We start from the raw sequence: 20,409 nt of genomic DNA, 5'->3' as shown, positions 1-20,409 counted from the left end.
TAAATCAAATTAAAATCAATATAAAAAAAAGGTCCAAACAGGGTATAAACAACCGTCAGAGACGGTTGTTTATACCCTGTTTGGACCTTTTTTTATATGGATTTTAATTTGATTTTAATATCCCTTGGACTTTGTTGCTGGATTACCTTCTGTCTACAATCTGGATTGCCAGTATACCCTTTCCCTTGCACGAGTCCTGGATACGGTGACCCCTCCTTTGGCTACAGGTGAGCGGATACCAATCTTTCTTTTTGTCCCTGATTTTGTGTCTGTCTGTGTATACTGTCTGTGTATACTCTGTCTGTGTATATTGTTTGTCTGTGTATACTGTCTGTGTATACTCTGTCTGTGTATACTGTCTGTGTATACTCTGTCTGTCTGTGTATACTGTCTGTGTATACTCTGTGTATACTGTCTGTGTATACTCTGTCTGTGTATACTGTCTGTGTATATTGTTTGTCTGTGTATACTATCTGTGTGTACTGTCTGTGTGTACTGTCTGTGTGTACTGTCTGTCTGTGTATATTGTTTATCTGTGTGTACTGTCTGTGTGTACTGTCTGTGTGTACTGTCTGTGTGTACTGTCTGTGTATACTGTCTGTGTAAGCTGTCTCTGTATACTGTCTGTCTATACTGTCTGTCTATACTGTTTGTCTATATACTGTCTGTGTATACTGTTTGTCTGTGTATACTGTCTGTGTATACTGTCTGTGTATATTGTCTGTCTGTCTACAGTGTACTGTCTGTCTATACTGTCTGTCTATACTATCTGTCTGTCTGTGTATTCTGTCTGTCTATCTGTACATCCTATCTATCCATCCATCCTGTCTGTGCATCTCTCTATCTATTCATCCATCCTAGCTCTCTATACAAAATTCCATATGCCTCATTATGAAAGTGAGCACATAGTATAGTCGTTTATTTTTTTACTGTGTGCGGTGCGGTATTGGGCTATATAGCATGATGGGGACTATATGCCAGGATGAGGGGGCTATATACCAGTATGGGTGGCTATATACTAGGATGGAGGCTGTATACCAGGATGAGGGGCTATATACCAGGATGGAGTGCTATATACCAGGATGGAGTGCTATATACCAGGAGGAGGGGCTATATACCAGGATGGGGCCATATATACCAAGATAGGCCATGATGCGCCATATATACCAGGATGGGCAATGATGGGGACATATATACCAGGGTGGAGCCATATATACCAGGCTATATCCATGATTGGGGTCATACACCAGGGTGGAGCCATGATAGGGAGATATACTATGATGGGGTCATGATGGGGATATATATATACCTGCATGGGGCCATGATAGTGGACATATATACCAGGATATAGCCATGATGGGGTCATTCACCAAGATGGGGCCATGATGTGGACATATTTACCAGGAAGTGGTCCAGGATGGGGGACATTACTACACAATAAAATGGGAAGGGGGGGAAACTTGTAGGTCTTTATAGGATTTAGAATGCTACAATGGTCCATACATCTGACGAGGGGGAGGGGGGACCCAGGCTCAAACTCTGCAGCGGGGCCCATCAAACTGTAGTTATGCCACTGCTCGTATGGCTTCTTTTTTGCAGATTGCTGGTGGTTTTCAAAAGTCAGACCTCTTGTGATCAAATATTGAAGGCTGATTCTAAGTACCGAGCACCCGAGCATGGTAGAGCTCACTCATCACTAGTACTGAGCACCCGAATATAGTAGTGCTGACTCATCACTAGTACTGAGCACCGGAGCATGGTAGTGCTCACGCATCACTGCTGCTAACCTATTAGACTGGGCATATCAGACGCATACAGTATTTTCACCAACAGCAGTTTAAAACTGTTGTGTGGTATGAGGATAGCGAGATCATGTTGTTACTCTGGTAAAATGAAAGTTATTCCTACATTTATTATTTTCTTTTTTATGTGCTTTGATTTAATTTCAGAGTATTTTGATCAAGATTATAAATACCCTTCTTTTACTAACCGGGCTGGGGGGAGTCACTCAGACGTCCCTCTGCTCGGTCATGACTCTATCAATCTGTGATGAAACCGTACCTCACAGATCCACCCTGATGTCTCTAATACGTTGGAACAACGCAATACGACCTAGTCACTTTTGCCAACACGTGACGTTACGCACCCCCAAGGGGAGCGTAAGGTCCGCTTGGCACAATGCAGCACTGACACCTCCTGTCCCCACAGGCACAGGGAGGCACGAGGAGTGGAACCAAGTTGGGTGCGCAACCTCCATTGCGGCACCCAGCTTTACTATAACCCCGACAGGCCGACAGGAACATTCCACTAGCCCCAGTGGAACAGGATTCTGCTGGTCCAGTACAGTGCGGTAGACTGCCACCAGTTCTTCGTTAGATATAGGCCTTGTTTGTTAGCAGGACTATATCGGGCCAGAAACCAGGCCAGGTAGCATGTAAAACTAAGCCAAGCTCACAGACATGGGAATCGAAATCGAGATAAAAGAAACAGCTCAAGATTAAATTATATATTTAATCACCTTAAGGGCACACTAGTTAATACACTATATACCAGATGGGATTTACAGACTATATATGTCAGAAGTATAGTAACAGATAAGGCGGGGTTACAAACAGATATCCAGATGGATCAATTGCATGGGGAGGCACTGTGGAGCCACAAGTGTCCTGGGACTTCTCTCACGTGTATCGCACAAGACCACCCAGAGAACGGCCACAAGATGTCCGCATTGAAATTATGAATCCAGGCATATTCCATGTCCCCTCCCACCTTGGGACCTAAGACTGGGCTGGCCTTGGGTGTGCCTCTTCCCTTTCAGGAAAAATATGGACTCCAGTTTTGTCCCTTATCTCTGCCTCTGAGTGTCCCACATGGAAGATATGAATTTTATAGTTCTCCTTATTATTTGATCTATCCATAGCTATGAAACATGATAAGTCTGTGGGCTACCTTCGTAGAGTTATTAATTAGTGATGGCTATGCACGTCTCACAATTTAGTGGAAATATGTGTGATGTGCATCTTACTGTCAGGAATCTGGAAATATGCCTATCTAGTTTGTGGGAGCGACGCACTGCCCAATATTGTAACTCTTTCAACAGCTCTGTCCGGTCTGGAGTTTTGATGAAAGTTACTTGTAAGAACCTGACTTGCCACCCACCCTTCCTGCTGGTCAGCAGGGGGCTTTGTTGGCTTCCTTGGACTTAATGGAATTTTGTCACCTTGATCATTTGCTGAGTAGATCTCGGGCAATCGCCGCTGCAGAGCAGGGGTGTGTGCAAATGAATAGTGACAGCTGACTGACCTTTGACTTTCATATTCTCATATTATTTCTCAGCACATCCCTCATCATAATCATCACATTTATTATTATTATTATTATTATATATATATATACACTGTATGCTGTGATTTAATTTCAGAGTATTTTGACCAAGATTATAAATACCCTTCCAATCTGATGCTTACTCTTAAAATTCCTTACTGATCCTTTGCCTCTCATCTACCTTGCTCTGAAATAATAAAAGTAACACCTATATATGAGTAGTAATTACACATCCTATGTTTGCCTTGGAACCTTACATCTTTATAGTTGAAACCTCCGTGTGGCATTAAGGCATCCATACACTCTAGCTTACTTTCCTTCCTGACTCCACCATACACAGGAACATTCGGCTTTGCGAGGCAATCCAAAAATTCTCTAACAGACCAGACCTACTGCCAAAATCTTCTGGCAGCATTTTATCAATGGGGAGAACAAAAAGTCTGTATGTTGGAAATTCACCAGACCAGATCCTTCGCTCTCTACATCATCAGTTAGGAGAGCGTGAAGTTACCTCCATATACATTACATAGGTCAAACTGACTTTAGTTTAAGTTGTGTGGGAGCCTTAAAGGGAATCTGTCAATAGAATTTTACACTTCAAACTATTTATACGAGGGGCTGCTGATAAGTCTTTGGCTTTGTGATCTTGTTTGTTTATATGGTAATGAATGTTACATCACATGAAAGCCTTATGTGTCTAATATATGTTTTCAAAATGTTGGCGTATGTGCATGTAGGTCTTTAAAAAACAAGTCCAGCTCCTCTGTTACTAAGGAATCAGCATTTCAACAAATGTGTAAATGAGGCTGAAGAACTATTGTAGATCTGAAGCCTCTGTCACTCCAGCTCTATTACATGCCCAGCACCGCCGCCTCCTGCGTGACTGATAACTCCTTTGCCTGAAATTACACAGCAAAGAGACTGTTAGTCAAGCAGGAGGACGCGGTGTTGGGCATGTAATAGAGTTGGAGTGACAGAGGCTTCTAAAAAAGCTCTTAAGCCTTTTTTGCATATCAATTCAAATGCTGATTTCTCAGTAAGGCCTAAGCCACACGGTGAGAAAATCGGTGCGAGTGGAGTGCGATAAAACATCGCATTCCACTCGGACCAATATTATCCTGTGTGTCAGCACACATGAGCGATTATTTTCTCAGACCTAATCGGACCGAGAAAACAATCGCAGCATGCTGCGATTGTAAGGCGAGACTCTTTTCTCTCTCACCCATTTAAGTGAATGGGGCGAGAGAAAAATTGCACTGCACTCGCGGTACACCGAGGTACTGCGCGTGCAGAGCGAGAATCGCAATAGCCGGCTACAGAGGAGAGGGAGAGAAATCCCTTCCTCCCCTCCGCAGCACCTGCCCATCCCTCCTGAGAGCCAGCCCGCCCCCCGCAGCTGAGGTCCGCACGCACAGTCGGACCTCAGACGCAGGGATACTAACATGACACTCGGCTCCTGCTGTGCTGCCAGCGCGAGCAGAGTGTCATGCGAGCATCGCAGTTTGCCCCGTGTGGCCTCGGCCTAACAGGAACAGACAGGTCATGTAAAGGTATTGTTGGACTTGTCTTTGAACAAGCTACATGCACATGTAAATAGTTGGAGGGTAAAATCCTCTTAACTCCACTTTTATGGTGTAAAAAAAGTAATATTTTGGAATACTCAAAATTTTTTACAACTTTTCACTCCTTTTGTCACTTTATAAAAAGTCAGTTGTGTTAAAACAATGAAGGCGAGGCCACATCAGGCTGACAAATTTATTATGAAATATAACAGATTTGTTTTTAATAATAATCTTTATTTAATAGGTTTTTCAGGTACAAATAATAAATACAACATAAGTAAGCACAAATTATAGGTAGCACTAATCTACTAATTGTAGCATCCAGCGGACCATTAGTGTGAATCCACCTCTGCTCGGAGCTCAGGCATCAGCTTTGCCACGGACAAAGTTCAGTCAATCAATCTAGATAAATTCTGGCTCGACGAACACATTCTTCTTAATTCAAATATAGATTACAATTAGGACATTGCAAGACTGATAAAATAGTGCATGTGTAGCGCTCCCATCTACGTTTCAGGTGTACTTCCACCTTTAATCATGATTAAGGCTGGAAGTACACTTGAAACGCGTTGTTTTATTCATAATCTACTCCTGCTATGCACCAAACTTATCTGGAGATGCAATTTACTTCAATGCAAATCAGTTTAATACTTAGTACATTTCCTCTACTGGCCCCTCTACATAGTTGTAGTGTTAGTTTGCCACTTATGGCACTAGAATCTGTACTATATATTTTAAAAGGATCCATGTGCTCTGTTTTTTTTCCCACATTCGACATTTCAAAACTCCGATTCCCCGTCGCAATGCTATACAGTTAAATGATACATTCTGGCCCCCCATAGTCACAGCCATTTCAGCATTTGGGAGCTGCATCATTTTTATTTATATAGCGCCAACATATTCTGCAGCACTTTACAATTCAGAGGGGACATGCACAAACAATATCAGACATTATAGATTAACACAATTCAAAAGATACCAAGTGGAGTGTGCCCTGCCCACAAGGTTACAGTCTATGAGGAAATAGGGGCACAAAAGATAAATGGTAAAAAGTGCTTGTATTGTATGGTCCGGCCATCAAAATAATAAATAGGGGCTACACATAGCACTGTATGAACCTGTCACAAGCCAGTATGTGTACAAGTAAAGATACTTCCCCTTAGAACTTTTAAATATTTAGGAAGGATTGTGCTTAAATGCAAGTCTAAAGGGGGCTTTACATGCTACGATATCGTTAATGTTTGGTCGTCGGGGTCAAGTTGTTAGTGACGCACATCCGGCGTCATTAACGATATCGCAGCGTGTGACACTGACCAACGACCTTAGGCGACCTCAAAAATGGTGAAAATCGTTCACCATGGAGAGGTCGTCCCAAACTCAAAAATCGGTAAGGGTTGTTTATCCAGGTGGTTCGTCGCTCCTGCGGCAGCACACATCGCTATGTGTGACACCGCAGGAGCGAGGAACGTCTCCTTACCTGCCGCCGGCCACAATGAGGAAGGAAGGAGGTGGGCGGGATGTTACGTCCTGCTCATCTCCGCCCCTCCGCTTTGATTGGCCGGCCTCTTAGTGACGTCGCGGTGACGTCGCTGTGATGCCGAACGTCCCTCCCCCTTGAAGGAGGGATTGTTCGACAGTCACAGCGACGACGCTGACCAGGTAAGTATGTGTGACGCTGCCGTAGCGATAATGTTCGCTACGGCAGCGATCACAAACAATTGCATGCGCGACGGGGGCGGGTACTTACACGCTCGCTATCGCTACAAATTTCTAGCGATATCGCTACCGTGTAAAGCCCCCTTTAGTTACCTTGTTAACAATCAATTAACTAACTTAAGACAGTAGGATGCAATAAGATGCAAAGACAAAAAACAGGGCTGCCACCAGGAATTTGAGGGCCCCATACTGCCAAAATGTTCGGGCCCCCTTCAGACTCCGCCTCCACCACAGCTCCGCCTCTACCCCTCAAACCTTCGGCAATAGAAAAAAGTTGTTTCCAGCATCACGTCCAAGAAATAAGGTTAAAAAACAATTTTATTCCATAAGGTTAAAACCAGCACTAGGTTGGATGGACGTCCACGAAGTATAAAACAAAGTCTTACGTGTCTCAAGTCTAAAAGATGTTCTTAGTCTTAGACATATCCTGCTAGATTTGCACAACTAAGTTATGAAATAAAATTGTTTTTTCACCTTATTTCTTGGACATGATGCTGGAAACCACTTTTTTTTATTGCCGGACTTTGCCTCACGGAGCTGCCCTCCCTGCACCATCCTCCAGAGAAAGGACCCAGGTGATGCATTTACTGGGTGAGCGGAGATCCTCCTATTTATACTTACCTCAAACCTTCCACAGTCCCACCATCACTCTTGGAAAATCTCCAGTTCTGCAAACAGTCCTCACCAATCACATATTAACCACTAGTTGTCATTTTGACAGCCTGAAAAAAGCTGCATGCACCGTTTTTTGGGTCATCAAAATGATGAGCCCCAGACCAAATCGTCAGCCATATACGTATATCTAATAGATAAAGCTGAGTGTGTGTGTGTGTGTGTGTGTATGTCCGCTAAAGGAATCCACACCGTCTCATTTACAATCACGATATTTTGCACAGACATCTCATGTGACACAGGGAACGTCATAGACTATGTTTTGAGGGGAAAATTTAACCCAGCGCTTTACAGTTATTCACCAAAAAACCTCCTTACATTAAAGTCAATGGAGTTGGGAGCTACAGGTCATTAATAGGAGCTGTGATTGGTTGTTATAGGCAACAAAGGACATTCTTAGTGTAAGAAGCTTCTGTGTGAGGTAATATGATTTCTGTGGAGAGACAGATAGAGACAGACAGACAAGGAAAGAGACAGAGACAGACAGGGAATAAGAGACACAGAGACAGACAGGGAATGAGGGAGACAGAGACAGACAGGGAAAGAGACAGAGAGACTGACAGGGAAAGAGACAGAGAGACTGACAGGGAAAGAGACAGACAAACTGACAGGGAATGAGACAGACTGACAGGGAAAGAGACAGACTGACTGTTAGGGAAAGAGACATACAGGGAAAGAGACTGACAGGGAAAGAGACAGACTGACAGGGAAAGAGACAGACTGACAGTGAATGAGACAGACTGATAGGGAATGAGAACTGACAGGGAAAGAGACAGACTGACAGGGAAAGAGACAGACAGACTACATGGACAGTTACACACACTATACATTACCCCATCTTGCAGTTCCTGATCGGTGCAGAGCAGGAGAGGAGCCACTGGGACCTGCAAGGAGGATTGGGCCTAGAATATACGGGCTGCAGTCAGGTTATGGGCGTGGCCAGCTTGGTTGATGGGCGTGACCATTTGAGTTAGGGGGATGGTGATGTTTTTTCCTGTCCACTATAGTCATGCAAGGGGGGCTTCGCCCCCTCAAGCACCCCACCCCATGTGGGGGTCTTACCCCCCAGACCTCCGCTTCTATTATAATCACCTCTATGCCCATCTGGACTTAGAATAAACATTTTTTTTCTGTCTGGAAAAGTCGGCTAGAAACATCAGGCTGCATTTTGAACACGCCCCATCACATGACAAGTTATGTCATACCTGTCAGGAGTCCGTACACTCTAGCAGCTACCCTGCATGGAGGCTACAGCAGGTGAACAGCTACAGAACCTGCCAGTTCACCGGTCATGTGATCAGGCACATGATTAGTCAGATGACCTGACAGGTCCTTCACCTCAGCCTCTGTAGTACATTTCCTGTCCTGCACCGATCACATAGATCAGTGCAGAACAGGAAGAGAGAGTGCAGCTCTCTATGAGCGACCCGGGCACCCCTCATTGCTCTGATGGCGGCCAAGCCCCGTGGGGCCCGGTGAGCAGAGGATTGAAAGGGAGGGGCCCAGGCTGTCAGCGGCCGGGACCCCCCTCCTGGCTCCTGCTCCCGGGGCCCCTTACAGGAGTCACGGTTGTAATGCCCTGATGGCGGACCTGCAAAAAAGCAGTTTGCATGCCAACATGGATCATAAAATCTTTGAACAATTGAGATGACCTTACAGCAAACTCAGTAAGATGAATGAAATATACACCAGATTGGTTAAGATGGGTTAATCACAGTCACCAAGATGGGTTAATCACAGTAGATGAATTAAATATATAACATTGATACAGGCTGGAAAGATGGGTTAACCACAGCAGATAAATGAAATATCTACCATTGATAGAGGCTATAAAGATAGGTTAACCACAGCAGGTTAATTAAATATATTCTATTGATACAGGCTGGAAAGATAGGTTCATCACAGCAGATGACTGAAATATATACAATTGATACAGGCTGGAAAGATGGGTTCATCACAGCAGATTAATTAAACATATGCCTGTATGAAGAGAAGAGAATTGAATGTTAGATTCATGCCATATTTAAAGGGGTGGTCCACCCATATTCATTATTGGCCACAACGATATTGTGTTGACAAAAAAAGTTTCTCTCAAATACCTTGTGTTGCCAATAGTGCCCCTGACCGGCACTATTGCGGTCCGCTCTTCCCCATCGCCTGACCCCTGGGCTCTGTGACCTCAGGGATACGGTGATGTCACGTCAACTTCCTGCTCACCTGACATCACTACGGCCGGCCCCAGTCTCCGTGAGTCACTGGGCTGTGGGCAGAGTTTCCCCGCTCATCACAGCCCACTGTAACAGCGCAGCATTTCCCTGCTCACTCCTCCTTCACTGCAGAGTGTGCAAGCAGGAGGGATGCTCAACAGTGACGAGCGATGAAACTTTGCCCACAGCCCAGTTACTCACGGAGACTGGGGCCGGCCACGGTGATGTCAGATAAGCAGGAAGTTGACGTGACATCACCGTGTCCCTGAGGTCACGGAGCTTAGGGGTCAGGCGATGGGGAAGAGCGGTCCGCAATAGCGCCACTCATAGCCACTTTTGGCAACACAAGGTATTTAAGAGAAACCTTGTTGCTCAACATAATATAGTTAGGGCCAATAATAAATATGGGTGAACCACTTCTTTAACTGTTGGGCTCTTATAAAAACCTGGCACTTCGACAACCTCTGCACAAGTGCCCCCGACACCTGCATAAATCCCTAGTGGTATCTTCAGGCACACAGAATTTCAGAAGCTTGATGATAAGCAGGGGATACATACATCTATGAACAAAAATAAGCATTAAGAAGAAATAATGAACTGTAATAATATAATATCCTATTTTATGCAGGATCACATGGAAGAAGAAAGAACAGCACTGCCACCATCAGACCCAGAAGTATTCAGGACAGATAGAGGGGACATGGGTGAGAGAAAATGAAATCATACAACTCAAGCCTAAGAAAAATCATACAAACGGTTTTCTTTAGGCTTGGAGATATTGGAATATGAATGTATCCTTGTCATAGAGCATGTTCACAAAACTGGGGAGAATTTGTGTGTGCTTTAAATCCCAGTGGTATATTTAGCCAAATTGTAAGGCTCGTTTCTGTTTCTTACCTGTTTCTTATTACCATTTTTTTTATATATTTTCTTTGTTTTTATATTCCCAGTAATTAGTCAAACTGCACTGTCTACAGGATCTTTTCTTTAATATCTGTCCAGGTTCACTGCGTTCTAATGAGCATGAAGAACCCAATCTGACTGAGGGAATGCTGGAAAAAAAAGAGTCTCAGACAAGTCTGCAAAAAGTAATACACTGTGTCTGAATGCTTCTGCGTAATTGATGTTATTATTTGGTACATACTGAGGAAAAGACAAGAGAAAAAGAGTAGGTGGCCACCTAGGCTACCAATGTGGTTTTCAGGCACAATTTTAATATTTTTACAGCCAGTAACGGAGTGGCTGTTAATAATGTTTGATAATTGTATATACGTATATAAACATGGATATGCACATATTGTATAACATACATAATACTTGGTAAAAGGGCTGATTGGATTGTCCATTGGACACTTTGTTTAACTCGGGAACTGCAGGTAGAGACAAATGTTTGAAAACAAATGCTGCTTTGGGCACTGTAAAAGCTTTACTCCCCTTTGTAAATACAATAATATCTATTTGTCAATAGTATCTTAAAATGTATTTATTTATTTCTTTAGGGTAACCTTTCTCAGTGTGCTTGCCCTGTATTACCAGGACCCCAAGGTCCAAAGGTCAGTAACATATGAGGCGCTAATGAAGGAGGAAAAATATTTAGAACATAAAGGACAACATTTAGTTATTGTGTAACTAAAAATGAACAGTCACACAATATTCATATACCACTACAACTAAACTGTGTCAGTATACTTTATTTATGCCATTACTTTAATGGGTTACTTAAAAATAATCTAATTATAACAGCATTGTGTAAAACACAGGATTTGTATTTAATAGGGTGACAAAGGAGATCCAGGAATCCCAGGACTTCCGGGTAGCCCAGGACGCATTGGACCAGTAGGACTGCCAGGCCTACCAGGACCACAAGGTCCCCCAGGAATTCCAGGGCAGCCTGGTACATCAAATATCAATAGTGATGTACAGGAAGAAGAAGTAAACATTTTGTGAATGTATATCAGTATTATACTACTATAAAATACAATTGCCTTCTAATGTTCACAATTTTATTTTTGCAGACTCCTACACTCAGAGGTCCTCCAGGGCCTCAGGGCTTTCCTGGATTACCAGGTCCCCAGGGATTTATTGGACCTGAAGGACCTGAAGGTCCACCTGGCTCACCTGGGCTTCCAGGATCTCCTGGTCTACCAGGATCGCCAGGGCCATCGGGGTTAAGAGGAGATCAAGGACCTGAGGGCATCCCTGGGTTAAGAGGATTTCCAGGCCAGACAGGGCCTCAAGGTCTTGAAGGCCAACAAGGACCAGTAGGATTACGAGGACTAGAAGGACCTCAAGGTCCACAAGGCCCCCAGGGAACTCAAGGTCTCCAAGGACTTTCAGGACCAGAAGGCAGTCCTGGTCTACCAGGGCTACCAGGAATGCCAGGTTTGGATGGACCTCAGGGCTTGCCAGGACTTCCCAGTGAAAATGGGATCCCTGGACTTCAAGGACCTCCTGGGCCAAAGGTGGTACAATCTTTATGTGAAAAATGAGCATTACATTAATTTTATAGGGCGCAACATGCTAATTTCAAGTCAGATTTTTCAATTCCTTGTACCTGGGAGCTGAAATAATTGTATCATTCATGAAGAAGAGAAATTTCTTGATCTATTCTTTAGAGTGATTTATTTTTAAAGAAAATGTATTGTACTTCTTGATAAAATTGAATAGTCAAGTATTCCCTTTAATCCAACAGGGAGATAAAGGAGACACTGGAGCACTCGGTCTTCCAGGAGTTAGAGGACCACAAGGTGAAAAGGGAGATCCAGGCATGCCAGGACCTCCTGGAGGCTCATGCTGTAAAGTAAATATCCTCTTTGAAAATATCATATCACCCCATATTTTCAACATACGCGACCTTCACAAGTTCTGTGTGCTAGACCGCCAGTTAAAAAATGATATGATCTTCAATAAAGGAATTTCTATCTAGACTCCTCAGATTTTACATAAATGATAACACAAAGTCATGGGGGAAACATCTACATTCTCAGGGAGGACAGAGAAAATAAACTGTAGAAAGGTAGTACAGAAATTAAACTGTGCTGATACATGAGAGCTAGTGAAGGCAGCAGCACCTTAGACACACAGAACACACATTCTGCATGTATTAATGGGAGTGATATATACTCAACAAGAGAAATGTCTGAAACATAGAGCAGTTGACAAAATACACAATGAAAAAATTAAGCTTGCTGTCTGAAACCTGGTGCAACTTTTCTTTTAACTCAAGGTAACCATTAATATGTAAAAATAATTTATCCATATCAAAAATGTTCATAGCCTTTGAATGTTGAAATTCTCCCCTTAAGGCCCCGTCACACTAAGCAACATCGCTAGCAACATCGCTGCTAACGAACAACTTTTGTGACGTTGCTAGCGATGTTGCTGTGTGTGACATCCAGCAACAACCTGGCCCCTGCTGTGAGGTCGTTGGTTGTTGCTGAATGTCCTGGGCCATTTTTTAGTTGTTGCTGTCCCGCTGTGAAGCACAGATCGCTGTGTGTGACAGCGAGACAGCAACAACTAATGTGCAGGCAGCAGGAGCCGGCTTCTGCGGAGGCTGGTAACCAATGTAAACATCGGGTAACCAAGAAGCCCTGTCCTTGGTTACCCGATATTTACCTTTGATACCAGCCTCCCCCGCTCTCACTGTCAGTGCCGGCTCCTGCTCTGTGCACATGTAGCTGCAGGACACATCGGGTTAATTAACCCGATGTGTGCTGTAGCTAGGAGAGCAGGGAGCCAGCGCTAAGCATTGTGCGCTGCTCCCTGCTCTGTGCACATGTAGCTGCAGCACACATCGGGTAATTAACCCGATGTGTGCTGTAACTAGGAGAGCAGGGAGCCAGCGCTCAGTGTGCGCTGCTCCCTGCTCTCTGCACGTGTAGCTGCGTGCGCTGGTAACCAAGGTAAATATCGGGTTGGTTTCCCGATATTTACCTTAGTTACCAAGCGCAGCATCTTCCACGCGGCGCTGAGGACTGGTCACTGGTTGCTGGTGAGCTCACCAGCAACTCGTGTAGCCACGCTCCAGCGATCCCTGCCAGGTCAGGTTGCTGGTGGGATCGCTGGAGCGTCGCAGTGTGACATCTCACCAGCAACCTCCTAGCAACTTAGGCAAAGTAGCTGGATAAATGGGGCATAGAAAATAAATTCAGACATAAAACGTAACTTTTACTGTGTTCCAATAAAACATGAACTTGCGTTCATAAAGTGAGTTAAAATCATAGGGTGACATTCATCCGATCACTCATGTATGCACCCTCAGGGTCAATGGAAAGACCCAAATGATATGCGCTACCTTAGTTAACTTAGAGTGGAAATACGGCTATACCACCTCAAACCACTATACCAGACCAAGATAGTAGTATCATATACACACAGAACAGTATATATTCTGAACTCCCAGCTCAAGGGAAAAAGAACGTTCATGTGTGTGTATCAAAAGGGATACTCATAGGGGGAAGACCATATAAAGCAGTGGTCCCTATAAGCGGGAATGGTCTTACCACATCCCTCGATGCACGGCGGGCATAATCTATGGAATACCGGTTCCGTAGGGGGGGCTGTCACTCAGCACTTTAGATCCCAAACCAGCCGGTTATACCATGTCAGGCATGTCTCAGTAGGCTCCCACTCCCAACGTTTCAAAATGGATCATCAGGGGAGTCCAAGTGGGATATAGGTAGCGGACATCAGTATATCATTATCATCCACCGATGTCCCGCACACTATAAGAGCAATGAACAATAATCAGAAAAGCCCAAAAAAGGATAGCAATGAACCGCATATCAATCGGTTATAGTAACTCACCGCTCACTGGCGTATCTCCAGTCTCATTCAAAATAGCCGCGCTTCACACCCGGAAGAGCGCTCCAGATAAAGCCCGGCGCATGCGCGGAATGGCTGGATTTTCGTGACGCGTACTCCCAGAACACCCCTTACCGGAAGTTACGCGTCATCCAGGCAACGTCACTGAAGCGACGTGGCCGTCCTCACCCGATGCAATCACATCCGGTTGAGTGGAACGCACGCATATCCATTACCAGGAAGCCGCAATAGCGCCTCCATAGCAACGATAACATCATATGTAGCTGCCGCGTTAGTGTTAGTGAATTCTAGGGCATGAAGGAACAAGTCCAAACAAAGAATGCCCATGTATATGGTATGTGTCACAGGTCAGGTATATGTAAAAAGTACCGGGCAATGGGTCAGAGGCCATATAAAGGTACCTAGGGAAAGGGAGGACAGATATAGCAGGGGGATGTATTATACCAAATAGTCATCGAGAGAGGGAGGCCAATCCCAAGGGGGCGACCATCAGGGCGGCCAGAAGGAGACGGGAGGGGATCATCCAAAGGAGGGTACAGCGGCGATTCTAAAGTGCACACTAAACCGCTGACCCTACCGGAAAAAAGAAGCCCTACCTAACATGTGGGGGTCGGCACCCTAGCAATCTACACGTCCATGGTGCCCCCACTCGGGCGTCGTCTTTCCCTCCTACTATAGCCCTAAATTCTAAGGTGCTCCTAAGAAGGGGGTGAAAGAGAGGGATTCATTCAATCCCATTGGCACCATAGTGTCTAGGGTATATATCCAGAAGCACTCTTTCTGGAGGATGATCTTATCCCAATTTCCACCACGTGGGGGGGGGTTGATCAAATCAATCCCCATTACCTTGAAACTATCCAGGTTGCCATCATGGAAGGCGTTGAAATGCCTTGCCACTGGTGTGTCATTCTTCTTGACGATGTCATTTCTGTGTTCTCCTATTCTACGCCTCAACTCCCTGATGGTTTTACCCACATATAGCCTGCCACAACCGCAGCTCACCCTATACACCACCCCCTTCGATTTGCATGTTATAAGTGACCTCAAGGAATAGACCTTGTTGCCCTTTGAGTTTTTAAATTCTTTTCCTTCCTCTACATATTTACAATTGATGCAATCATGGCACTTAAAACAGCCTTTTACACCACTCCTTTCCATGGTTGAAGTCCTCTCTTGAAAATGGCTATGGACTAATCTATCACCCAGGGATCTCGCCTTTCTAAAGGTGATCGATGGGTAGTCAAATAGATGTTTGTCAATTGTAGGATCCATGTGTAATATGGGCCAGTATTTAGACAGTGTTTTTCTCAGGTCTACTGCACCATTGTTGAAAGTTGTGATGAACCTCAAGGTGTCCGGGGTGGCAGTTTTTTGGTGGTTGGAATTAAGTAAACTACTGCGGTCCAAGCCGCAAGTAGATTGGTACGCCTCCATGATCACCCGCTCGGGGTAGCCTCTCTCCCTCAGACGTCCCATCAGGTCGGCTGATTGTGTTTTAAAGGTGGCATCATCCGAACAGTTTCTCCGCATTCTCGTAAACTGTCCCTTAGGGATCCCCCTTTTTAAGGGAACAGGGTGGGCACTCTCCCATTTTAGCAGAGAGTTTGAGGAGGTGGTCTTTCGATAGGTAGTTGTTCTTAAGCGGCCCTCTGGACCTTTTTCGACCAGGACATCAAGAAACGCCAACTTGTCACCACCCACCTCACTAGTGAAGTGTAGACCAATGTTATTAATATTCAGTCTGTTCATGAACAAGTTGAAGGCCATCTCTGAGCCCTTCCAGACAACGAAGACATCGTCAATGTATCTAACCCATAAGACGACGTCTTCGGTGTCCACCAGGCCCCCAAATACCACCTTCTCCTCCCACCAGCCCAGGAGGAGGTTGGCATACGATGGGGCACAGCACGTCCCCATCGCTGTCCCCCTGAGCTGATGGAAGAACCTCCCCCCAAAGGTGAACACATTTTTGGTTAGACAAAAAGTTAGGGCCTTAATCACGAAAGTGTTGTGTTGTTCATACTGATTGCCCCTAGTGCTGAGGAAATACTTCACTGCTTCCACCCCCGCATCGTGGGGGATGGACGAGTATAGGGCCTCCACGTCAATACTACACAGTAGCATGCCCTCCTCTAGAAAGATGTCGTCAATTCTACGTAGGAAGTCCGTGGTGTCCCTCAGATACGAATTGAGGGAGAGCACAAAGGGTCTTAGAATCCTGTCTACATAAATACTCAATTTTTCAGTGAGACTGCCAATACCCGACACAATAGGACGACCTTTCAAAGGGTCATACCCCTTGTGTATCTTTGGTAAAATGTAGAACGTTGCCATTATTGGAAAACTAGGCAGTAGATAATCAAACTCATTTTTGTCTATGATATTTAGGTCAAGAGCTTCAACCAGCATATTCTTCAATTCATTTTTAAAAATCATGGTTGGGTTTGACCTAAGTTTGGCATAGCACGCCTCATCATTAAGTATATCAAGACAGATGTTTTTGTAGTCCCTGGAATCCAGTATCACCACGTTGCCCCCCTTATCAGAGGGCTTGATGGTGATACTAGGATCCTTCTCTAGACCCTGTAAGCTGAGCACTTCCATTTTTGACAGGTTATATTGACCCCTACGTGTTCTTGTACTATTTCTTATGTCCTCAGTCACTAAATTCACGAACACGTCTATAGCATCGACCTCCGCAGATGTAGGGGGCATTCTCACACTTTTGTTCTTTAGATCCGTGAATGGACCTTCACCTAATTCATTGGTGTTGGGGTCACTGAGATGGAACAGTAATCTCACATCCTGTATGAGGTCCTCTGGGATCCCCAATTCTGCTGATGTTTTCTCATTTTGTTTACCAAAAAATTTTTTCCATTTAAGGCGCCTAGCAAACAGGTTGAGATCTTTTATAGCTGTGAATTCATCAAAGTCCGTGGTGGGGACAAAGGACAAGCCCTTGTTCAAAACCAATAGTTCGATATTGTTAAGATGTCTGGAGGACAAATTTATCACCTGTGGAGCTCTACCCATTACATGGGATTGATTACACCTTTGCTCCTCAGGTGATATTGGTTGTCTAAAAAACCACCACGGCCTGAATTATGGTTGGCTCCCCTAAAGTTGCCTCTACCCCTTCCTCTGTGTTTCTTATATTGTTGTTGAGGTTTGAACGGATTATTTCTAGAGTCCGTATCAGAAAGTTCCGCATCAGTGGAGGAGAAGTCTGTCTCGCTCTGTCTAATGTTCCGGTTATTAGATGGAAAATAGACCTTGTTATCTTTAAAATCTTGAAGATCCCTGATATAGAATTTATGTTTTCTTTCTTTCAGTTTGTATTGAAATTTCTCAATTACGCCTTGCAATACAATTTCTTTGTTGGCAAACTCGCTCTCGCCGGAAAATTTGCGTGTTATATCTATATGTTCCTTTAGGGAATCTTCTAGAGCTGACAGACTTTTCCTCTCTTCCTCTAACAGAAGTTTCATAAGCCTAAGGGAGCTCTCAGTAGCTTCCTTTTCCCATTTGGTTATGAAGTCCGGGTTTTTATGGCGATACCCCGGCTGAAGTGTAATCCTAAGATGTCTAGGGACGATTCTATCTTTTAGATAGCTTTCAAGTGATTGGACTTCCCACCAGGATATTATCCTTTCTTTATAGACCCTAGTGAGGTCTTTGAAAGCACCACTTAAGGTGGGGGTATACCTTTTCAGAACCAGATTTTTTTCGGAAAACACATCCTTTGCCTCAGAGGCCCACTGCCTGGTATCAATATCAGCGGATAAAAAACCTGCCATAGAACAGCTAGTAATTATGTTGCCAACAAAGAAATTGTATTGCAAGGCGTAATTGAGAAATTTCAATACAAACTGAAAGAAAGAAAACATAAATTCTATATCAGGGATCTTCAAGATTTTAAAGATAACAAGGTCTATTTTCCATCTAATAACCGGAACATTAGACAGAGCGAGACAGACTTCTCCTCCACTGATGCGGAACTTTCTGATACGGACTCTAGAAATAATCCGTTCAAACCTCAACAACAATATAAGAAACACAGAGGAAGGGGTAGAGGCAACTTTAGGGGAGCCAACCATAATTCAGGCCGTGGTGGTTTTTTAGACAACCAATATCACCTGAGGAGCAAAGGTGTAATCAATCCCATGTAATGGGTAGAGCTCCACAGGTGATAAATTTGTCCTCCAGACATCTTAACAATATCGAACTATTGGTTTTGAACAAGGGCTTGTCCTTTGTCCCCACCACGGACTTTGATGAATTCACAGCTATAAAAGATCTCAACCTGTTTGCTAGGCGCCTTAAATGGAAAAAATTTTTTGGTAAACAAAATGAGAAAACATCAGCAGAATTGGGGATCCCAGAGGACCTCATACAGGATGTGAGATTACTGTTCCATCTCAGTGACCCCAACACCAATGAATTAGGTGAAGGTCCATTCACGGATCTAAAGAACAAAAGTGTGAGAATGCCCCCTACATCTGCGGAGGTCGATGCTATAGACGTGTTCGTGAATTTAGTGACTGAGGACATAAGAAATAGTACAAGAACACGTAGGGGTCAATATAACCTGTCAAAAATGGAAGTGCTCAGCTTACAGGGTCTAGAGAAGGATCCTAGTATCACCATCAAGCCCTCTGATAAGGGGGGCAACGTGGTGATACTGGATTCCAGGGACTACAAAAACATCTGTCTTGATATACTTAATGATGAGGCGTGCTATGCCAAACTTAGGTCAAACCCAACCATGATTTTTAAAAATGAATTGAAGAATATGCTGGTTGAAGCTCTTGACCTAAATATCATAGACAAAAATGAGTTTGATTATCTACTGCCTAGTTTTCCAATAATGGCAACGTTCTACATTTTACCAAAGATACACAAGGGGTATGACCCTTTGAAAGGTCGTCCTATTGTGTCGGGTATTGGCAGTCTCACTGAAAAATTGAGTATTTATGTAGACAGGATTCTAAGACCCTTTGTGCTCTCCCTCAATTCGTATCTGAGGGACACCACGGACTTCCTACGTAGAATTGACGACATCTTTCTAGAGGAGGGCATGCTACTGTGTAGTATTGACGTGGAGGCCCTATACTCGTCCATCCCCCACGATGCGGGGGTGGAAGCAGTGAAGTATTTCCTCAGCACTAGGGGCAATCAGTATGAACAACACAACACTTTCGTGATTAAGGCCCTAACTTTTTGTCTAACCAAAAATGTGTTCACCTTTGGGGGGAGGTTCTTCCATCAGCTCAGGGGGACAGCGATGGGGACGTGCTGTGCCCCATCGTATGCCAACCTCCTCCTGGGCTGGTGGGAGGAGAAGGTGGTATTTGGGGGCCTGGTGGACACCGAAGACGTCGTCTTATGGGTTAGATACATTGACGATGTCTTCGTTGTCTGGAAGGGCTCAGAGATGGCCTTCAACTTGTTCATGAACAGACTGAATATTAATAACATTGGTCTACACTTCACTAGTGAGGTGGGTGGTGACAAGTTGGCGTTTCTTGATGTCCTGGTCGAAAAAGGTCCAGAGGGCCGCTTAAGAACAACTACCTATCGAAAGACCACCTCCTCAAACTCTCTGCTAAAATGGGAGAGTGCCCACCCTGTTCCCTTAAAAAGGGGGATCCCTAAGGGACAGTTTACGAGAATGCGGAGAAACTGTTCGGATGATGCCACCTTTAAAACACAATCAGCCGACCTGATGGGACGTCTGAGGGAGAGAGGCTACCCCGAGCGGGTGATCATGGAGGCGTACCAATCTACTTGCGGCTTGGACCGCAGTAGTTTACTTAATTCCAACCACCAAAAAACTGCCACCCCGGACACCTTGAGGTTCATCACAACTTTCAACAATGGTGCAGTAGACCTGAGAAAAACACTGTCTAAATACTGGCCCATATTACACATGGATCCTACAATTGACAAACATCTATTTGACTACCCATCGATCACCTTTAGAAAGGCGAGATCCCTGGGTGATAGATTAGTCCATAGCCATTTTCAAGAGAGGACTTCAACCATGGAAAGGAGTGGTGTAAAAGGCTGTTTTAAGTGCCATGATTGCATCAATTGTAAAT

General features: G+C 44.4%; 1 protein-coding gene across 1 annotated transcript in view; it reads left to right on the top strand.

Moving 5' to 3' along the window:
- Positions 1-11,049, top strand: part of LOC142312775 (uncharacterized) — a 32,787-nt gene extending 21,738 nt beyond the window's left edge. Inside the window, exons 4-6 of the mRNA XM_075351762.1 lie at positions 10,110-10,185; positions 10,484-10,569; positions 10,981-11,049. Of these exons, the coding sequence (XP_075207877.1) occupies positions 10,110-10,185; positions 10,484-10,569; positions 10,981-11,049 (231 nt within the window). The remainder of the gene's footprint in view (positions 1-10,109; positions 10,186-10,483; positions 10,570-10,980) is intronic.
- The last annotated feature ends 9,360 nt before the right edge of the window (positions 11,050-20,409 follow it).

The sequence above is a fragment of the Anomaloglossus baeobatrachus genome, chromosome 5 (assembly GCF_048569485.1).
Source record: "Anomaloglossus baeobatrachus isolate aAnoBae1 chromosome 5, aAnoBae1.hap1, whole genome shotgun sequence".
Taxonomy (NCBI): Eukaryota; Metazoa; Chordata; class Amphibia; order Anura; family Aromobatidae; genus Anomaloglossus; species Anomaloglossus baeobatrachus.
This window is presented reverse-complemented; position numbering and strand designations above follow the sequence as displayed.